This window comes from Vombatus ursinus, unplaced genomic scaffold (assembly GCF_900497805.2).
Source record: "Vombatus ursinus unplaced genomic scaffold, bare-nosed wombat genome assembly UNPS02014811.1, whole genome shotgun sequence".
In the NCBI taxonomy this organism is placed as follows: Eukaryota; Metazoa; Chordata; class Mammalia; order Diprotodontia; family Vombatidae; genus Vombatus; species Vombatus ursinus.
In genome coordinates, this window is record NW_020954589.1 from 6,192,847 (window position 1) to 6,200,734 (window position 7,888).

At 43.1% G+C, this 7,888-nt stretch overlaps 1 protein-coding gene across 3 annotated transcripts in view; it reads right to left on the reverse strand.

The window, feature by feature from the left end:
- Positions 1–6,999: 6,999 nt before the first annotated feature.
- SFTA2 (surfactant associated 2) overlaps positions 7,000–7,888 on the reverse strand; it is an 8,923-nt gene continuing 8,034 nt past the window's right edge. For 2 of the 3 annotated variants that reach the window (XM_027876741.1, XM_027876742.1), the window contains exons 2-4: positions 7,745–7,821; positions 7,414–7,502; positions 7,000–7,249 (exon numbers count right to left, since the gene is read on the reverse strand). In XM_027876741.1, the coding sequence (XP_027732542.1) occupies positions 7,169–7,249; positions 7,414–7,502; positions 7,745–7,821 (247 nt within the window). In that variant the 3' untranslated portion in view covers positions 7,000–7,168. The remainder of the gene's footprint in view (positions 7,250–7,413; positions 7,503–7,744; positions 7,822–7,888) is intronic. The other variant, XM_027876740.1, reaches the window with a different exon arrangement.

Below are 7,888 nucleotides of genomic sequence, written 5' to 3' on the forward strand. Positions count from 1 at the left end.
CTCAGTGTTCTATAAACCAGAAAACATAAATTACTTAGGAAGGAACTTCCTGTTTGAAAAACTGCAGGGAAAACTAGAAAGCAGTTTGGCAGAAATTGGTCTTAAATTTTATACTATATTCCACAGTACAGTCTAAATGGATATATGACCTTAATATTAAAGGTTATTCTGTAAAACAATTGGAAGAAAAATGTCATAGACCTCATAGCTATTGGTAGGAAATGTATTCTTAATCAAAGGATAGAGGTGATTACAATAGGTAACTAACTATTCATGTGAAATTGGAAAGCTTCTGCATAAGCAAAATTAATACCTAGGTCAAGGGAATTGGTTCAATGGGGGAAAAAAAGCTTTTGTATCAAACTGAATTTGGGAGGAGATAATGAGTTTTTTTGGATAGGTTGAGTTTGAAATGTCAATAGGATAGCCAATTCAAGGTATCCAAAAGGCAGTCAATGATGTGGGTCTGGAGTTTAGTACTGGGTAGATAGATCTGGGAATCATTGGCATAGAGATGATAACTGACCCCACCAGGTTAGAACCTTGTGGGATACTCACAGTTAGTGGCTGTGACCTGGAGAAAGCTACAGCAAAGTAGACCGAAAGAGAAGTCAGAAAGGAGAGAACCAGGAGAGAGTAGTATCACAAAAGCCAAGAGAGAAGAGGATGATTGGAATCCAAAGCTTCAGAGAGATCAAGTAATATCAGGGTTGAGAAAAAGCCATTAGATTTAGCAATTAAAACAAAAAATTTGGGGGGAGGGGTTAACTTTGGAGAAAGCATTTTCTGTAGAATGGTGAGGTTGAAAGCCAGATTACAGAGGATCCAGAAGACAGTGGAAAAGAAATGGAAGCAGCTAACAGCTTTCTCAAGGAGGTTGCCTGAGAAGAGAAGAAATGCAGGACAGTACCTAGCAGGGATGGATGGATCAAAGTGAGGGTTTTATAAGGATGGAGAAGATCTGTGTGTTTTTAGAAGCAGAGAAGGAGCCAGTCTCTCTTTAATAGAGATTGAAAATGAGAGTGTAGGGATGATAGTGGGGGGCTTTCTGCTGGAGAAAACAGAAGGTGATGGAGCCATGGTAAAGGGAAGGACCACTTTCTCATGTAAGACGGATGAGAGAGGAGATTGTAAAGATGTTTTAAGTGATTTGAAAAGGAGAGAAGAGGGAGCTCTAGGTGAATGGTCTCAATTTTTTTTTTTAGTGAAGTAGTTCAGGTCCTCATCTGACAGGGTGTGTGGAGGGGGGGTGAAAGAAAAAAAAAGCATTTGCTTGGGTAGAGCAAAGCACTGCCTTAAAAATTCTCTTGCACAAATTAGATGTCTCTCGTGCAAATGTCAAAAGTACACAGAAGATGTAACAACAGTGACCTTGTTCAATGGCTCTCTGATTATTAATATCACCTGAAGTATAAACTAGAGTGAGGGAGACTTGTCAAACTGTCCAGTCAAATAGGTGGATCATGAGATCATAGGTTTAGAGCTGGAAGGAACCTTAGAAGTCATCTTCATTTTTCAGAGGAAGAATGCAAAGCCCAGAGAGGTTGTCAGCTTTCCTAGGTCATACAGGTAGCAAATAGCAGAGCAGGAATTTGAACTTTGGTCCTCTTGACGCCCCATCAAGCACTGCCTCTGCCCTCCAAATGCTCCTTCCAGCAGATGCCATTGTTCGGATTATATCAATCTCCAACTCTTAAATGAGATGCATAATCACTCTTTTTTTAAAAAAAAAAAAAAAGTTATTTTAGCTTCTGGATTTTCTCTTTCTCCTTTCCTTTCTCCCTCCCAGTGAGAAGGCAAGACAAACAAAGCCCATTACACATACTTGAATTCACGCAAATCAGATTCCCAAGTTAGCCTACCTCCTCCTTCCTCTCAAAAAAAAAAAAAAAAGAAAAGAAAAGAAAAGAAGCAGCACTCTGAATCCATCAGCTCTGTATGGAGGTGGATGGCACCTTTCATAATGGGTCCTTTGGAATTGTGGTTGGTCATGGTGTTGATGAGTGTTCCTAAGTCTTTCAAAGCTGATTATCTTTACAATATTATTGTTATTGTGCAATTGTTCTCATTCTGCTCACTTCACTTTGCATCAGTTAGCATGAGTCTTCTCTGGTTTTTCTGAAGCTATTCCCTCATCATTTCTTACAATATGGTATTCTATCACTTTCCTAGAACATAACTTGTTCATACATGTCCCAATTCTTTACCACCGCAAGAAGAACTGCTATAAATATTTATACATATGGATCCTTTTATGCATATGGATTCCTTTTTCTTTGATCTTATCAGGTTATAACCCAACCTACTAGTGGTATCTTTAGGTGAAAGGGTATGCACAGTTTAATATCTTTTTTGGGCATGGTTCCAAATTGTTTTTTGGACCAATTCTATGCGTTAAAGTCCCTGTTTCCTTCCCTACTCCCACCTCCCAACATTTATCACTTTTGTTTTTTGTCAGCTTAGCCAATCTGATGGGTATGAGATGATATCTTAGAGTTGTTTTCATTTACATTTCTCTCATTATTAGAACTTTTTTCATGTGGTCATTGGTAGCTTTGATTTCTACTTCTGCAAGCTGACTATTTATATCCTTTGACCATTTATTAATTAGGAAATGGTTCTTTCTTATAAATTTGATTCAATTCCTTATATATCTTAGAAATCAGACCTTTATCAGAGAAACTTGATGCAAATTCCTGCTTCTCTTCTAATTTTAGTTGCATTGGTTTTAAATGACACATAAATTACTCTTAAGATTTTTGGCTTAATTATCCACACTAGAAAAGCCAAGGACATGAAGAATGCCTGTTATGCAACTATACCATATAGTTAGATGAACAACCTGTAGAATTGGTCCAACAGTACACACATCCTAAACACATTAATTATACCTTAAGCTTAAGACTCAAAGCCTTATAGATTCCAGTAGTTAGTCACTAAGCATTTATTAAGCACCTGCTATGTGCTGCACACTGTGCTAAGAACCAGGGATACAAGAATAGCTAAAGGCAATCAATCCCTAACCTCACAGAGCTCATACTCTAATGGGGAAAGACAACAAACAAATATGTATAAACAAACTTTATACAAGACAAATAGGAAATAACAGGGAAGGCACTAGAATTAAGAGGATTTGGGAAAGGCTTCCTATGGAAGGTGGTATTTTAGTGGAGAGTTGGGAGGAAACCAGGAGACAGAGATGAGGAAGGAGAACATCCCAGGCTTAGGAGACAGTAGAGACAAAAGATAAGAGTGTCTTGTTTATGGAACAACCAGGAAGTGAGTGTCACAGAATTAAAGAGTATGTGGTAAGGTGCAAGACATGAGAAGAGTGGGAAAGTGGAAGGGGTCTACATTATGAAGGGCATTGAATGGGAAACAGAGCATTTTGTGTTTGCTCCTGGAAACCATAGGGAGACACTGGATTTTGTTGAATAGGAGGGTGACATAGTTAGACCTGAGCTTTAGGAAAATCACTTTAGTGGCTGAATGGAGACTAGACTGGAGTGGGAAGAAACTTGAGGCAGGCAGATGCACCAGCAGGCTATAAGGATAGTACTGTAGAAGCCAGAGGGATGTTGCCATCAAAGAACCAACTGTGGATGGACAAGTAAGTGGACCCAGAAGTGAACAGGAGGAGAATTGGCTGGAGTGCCTTTGCTTTTAAATGACTCCCATCTTTACCCCTAAACTTAGATCACTCTTAAACAGTAGTGTTATGCCAGTGGAAAGGCATCACAGTGTGTTGAGTAGAGAGTTGTCCTCAGAGTCAGGAAGATCTGGGTTCAAGTTTTGCCTCTGCCACATTTGGGATGTATGACCCTGGACATGCCACTTAGCCTCTATTGTCTAGAGTCCCAGGCAACTCACTTAAGATATAAAGTGCAGAGAAAGTGCTGGCTTACATTGGTAGAGAAAGTTCTTCCCCAGGACCTCTCTCCATTGATGATCATAATAGCTTTTGAGGTGTACAAAACCCTTTACATAACATTATTTCATTTGATCCTCACTACAGCCCTGTGAGGTGTTATCTTTGTCTCCATTTTACAGATGGGACAGGTTAAGTGACTTGCTCAGCATAATCAATTCAGTTCATTTCAAAGTGCTGAGGATACAAATAAGCAAAAGAAGCAGTCCATGCCCTCAAGGAGTTTACAGTCAAATAGGGGAAGACCACACAAAAGGAATAAGAAAAATGGGGGGGGGGGAGAGGGCACCAGGGGACATGTTCCATGTCAAACAAAGCAGCTGGTGGAGAATGGAGTTATAGGGGCAGCTAGGTGGCGCAGTGGATAGAGCACCGGCCCTGGATTCAGGAGGACCTGAGTTCAAATCCGGCCTCAGACACATAACACTTACTAGCTGTGTGACCCTGGGCAAGTCACTTAACCACATTGGCTAGCTAAAAAAATAATAGAATGGAGTTACCAGGAGGGTTGAGTTGTTCCGTTGTTTCATCCCTGTCTGACTTTTTGTGACACCCTTTTGGGGTTTTCTTGGCAAAGATACTGGAGTGGTTTGTGGATTCCTTCTCCAGCTCATTTACAGATGAGGAAATTGAGGCAGACAGGGTTAAGTGACTTGCCCAGGGTCACACAGCTAGCATGTGTCTGAAGTCAGATTTGAACCAGGGTCTTCCTGACTCCAAGCCTGGCATTCTATCCACTGCCCTAGAACCCTCTGTAAAGGAAGGCTTTGGGAGGAGTTTAGTGCTCTGCCCTCCAACCCTCCATTCAGAGGGAAGAGGCAATTTAGGTGAGTTAAGAGAGTGTTAAATATCAAAAAAACCAGCTAGTGACTGTTGGGCAGGATTTGAACTCAGGACTTCCTGACTCCAAGAAGTCCAGCACTGTATGCTCTGTTCTACTTAGCTGTTCCTTAAATCCCTAGTCTGGTCAAAAAAAAAAATCTTCCAGTGATAACTGTATGGCTGCAAGAAATGCAATTCTAATCTCCAAAAAATTAAAGCTAAGGATCACTCAAACAGGTGCATGGTGGGTGTGAATGGGCTGCCACCCTCCTGGAAACAGGAAGAATTCGGCATAAGTTGTGTAAAGTATGTCATCAGAGAAAAATATGAGTAGAGAAAAAAAGAGGATGGCTTGGTTATAAAGTAAAAGCCAGAGAAACTAATGAACTGCCCACTCACTCCATTGGTTTCTACTTCAAGGGCATAGAGAAAGGTTCAAGACCCCCTGTGGTGAATTCATGAGAGGACTTGGAGAAGAGCCTCATGATGGCCAGGCATGGGCGAGCTTTGCTCTGCATCAATGGAGGGAAAACTCATGTAAATGAAGCCTCAGATGCTTTGGAGTTGGCCATTTAGGTCCCCAGGCTCCCCATTCAGGTTACTTATTTCCACTATTCATATCTGTTTAAGTGATTTGATGAATGTATTCACTCCAAGCTACGAGTGACTAGTAAGACTTACCATTACCACTTCCAGGGGTATTTACGTTTTAACAGTACTTAAAACCAAATGAGTAAATAGCTGATTGTAGAATTTCAGAAAGTGTGCCAGGCAGGGAAGGCATTTTAGAGGATAAGGGGCCTTTTTAGGAACCCTGAAATCATTCCAGTAAACAGCTTCTATTGCCATAGATTTATAAAGCCAACAGAGGATAGAAACTTGTATTTTGGGGAAAATGGGGACCAAGATGGGGGAGAGGCTGAACAAGAAGGCTTCCCAGTTTCCCAAGTAGAGAAATTGAGGGACTTGTCCAACTTCACACAGGTAGGAAATAGTAGAGCCAAGATTTGAACCTTCATCCTTTGCCTTCAGACTTCTTCTGCTCATCCATAAGGGATCGGGAAAGGGTGATTAGGTGCTCTCTTCCCCTTTCTTCCCCAGCTGTCTTTCCTCTCTCTCTCTCTCTCTCTCAAGGCAATTGGGGTTAAGTGACTTGCCCAGGGTCACACAGCTAATAAGTGTCAAGTGTTTGATCTAAGGCCGAATTTGAACTCAAGTCCTTCTGACTTCGGGGCTGGTGTTCTATCTCCTTCGCCACCTAGCTGCCCTGGGTCTTATCTCTCCAAAGGGCAGGTGCATCTATGACTCTGCAGGTTTGCTTTTCCAGAGTCTTGAGCTCCTTAACCCTCACGTGCTACTCTTATCTTCTCCATGAGACAACTCCATGTCCTTTTGGGTCATGGTGAACCTGTCGTAAAGGATGACCTAAGAGATGCTTATATCATTATCTTGGATTTACTTAGCACCCAGCTCCACCCTGGAAGCTCTGGAATGAGGAGATGAGAATACTATTTTTTTTTTCAAGTCGAGATGTGTGTGGCATCTTACTTCCTCTGCTCTCACAGTGGACTTCTTGACTTTTCTCTGAAGGGGAAGATGGAAGAACAGGGAGGTGTGACTCCCAGCGCACAGGCTTCTTGGGGACTATTCTGGAGTGAGGAAGTGAGCTCCAGCCTTAGGTGAGGAAATGGGAAGTAACCAGTAGTTATGGGATGGGTCTATCCATCCTCTAACAAATACACACATAGCTTCTGCCTGATATTAGGACATCAGAGAGGTAAACAGCAGGTTGCCAGTCCTTAGTGTTCCTGTTCCTGTCCATTTCCTAAACAATATACTAGGAGAACAGAGGAGAGAAGTCCTTTAGACCTGGGGATAACAATGGGGAACAACATGGGTAGGAGAGTTCCAGGAACCTAGGGAATCAAATGGTCACTGCCCCCACCTCCCACCCCCTGGTGCTCTTTATGCTTGAGGTTTTGTTTGTCTGTGTATTAGCTCACAAGTTCAACAGTCCTGAAACTAGCAACATAAAATGTTAGACCCTCATTTTACAAATGAAGAAGCAAGTACAGAAAAAGTAAAGTCCCTTCCCCACAGTCTCGCAGGGGCTTGGGTCTCCTGATTCTAGAGGCTGGACACATTTTAGAACATTAGGAGAATCAGGGGTTTTCTGGTCCGACTTCAGTTTTCCTTTCTATCTGCCCCTCCCCCTCCCTGCCTGCTGCCCAAAGATACACAGAGTCAAATCAGTATCCACATCTGTATTAAGGTGCCCAGCAGGGCTAGTGACTGTGAGACTGAGTCAGGCATTAACCCCCAACCTCCATTGTTTGGGTATGTGGATGTCTGGGAGAAGGAGAAGTTTGGGGTCCAGATGCACTGGTACCATCCCTGGATGGCACTCTGCCACCTGCTTCAGCAGGTGACATGATGAGGTGACCCTGGGCTTCGGAGGGTGATATTGGTCCCTAAAGGGAGGTTCAGGAGGTGACAGACCTGGAAGAAAGGGAAAGGCAGTGGGAGGCAGAGGGAGGGTAATGGGATCCCCAATTCCTGGTTCTATGAGACAGATGGATAAACATACTCTAAACCTGTTCTGTACCCCAAATCCATCTTCCCCCACCAAACTCCTGCCCCTTGCCTCACTTTCTAGGCCATACCTTCTCCAGAAACTCCTGGAAATGGGGGACTCGTGAGAAGTTCCCAGGAAAAGAGTCCTTCAACTTCAGATGCATGAGGGTCCTGGGCCCTGGGGGTCCATGAGCATAGTTCAGGATCTAGGTGTCTGGTCCCATAGACTTTGGCTCTTCTCATTTTTCAGCTCCTGCTTTCCTCAGGGACCCAGATGTCCAACTTACCAGCCCCTTTCAGGGACCACCCCCCAGCACCTCTTAGAGAGTTAGGCATCTGTCCCTCCCATTCCTTGTAAGGCCTCAGGGGTCCTTCCCCTTAGTTCTCTCTCCCTTTGAGGACCAACTCCCCACCTCTTACCTGTCCCTTGTGGCTTGTTGGGCAGGATTAAAAGGAGGAAAAGAAGCATCCAGGGCTCCATCATGGCAAACCGATGACTGGGAGGGAATGTGTTCTTTGAATTCCAAGCCAACTCTTTCCTTCCCTCCTCCCTACTCTCCCCCC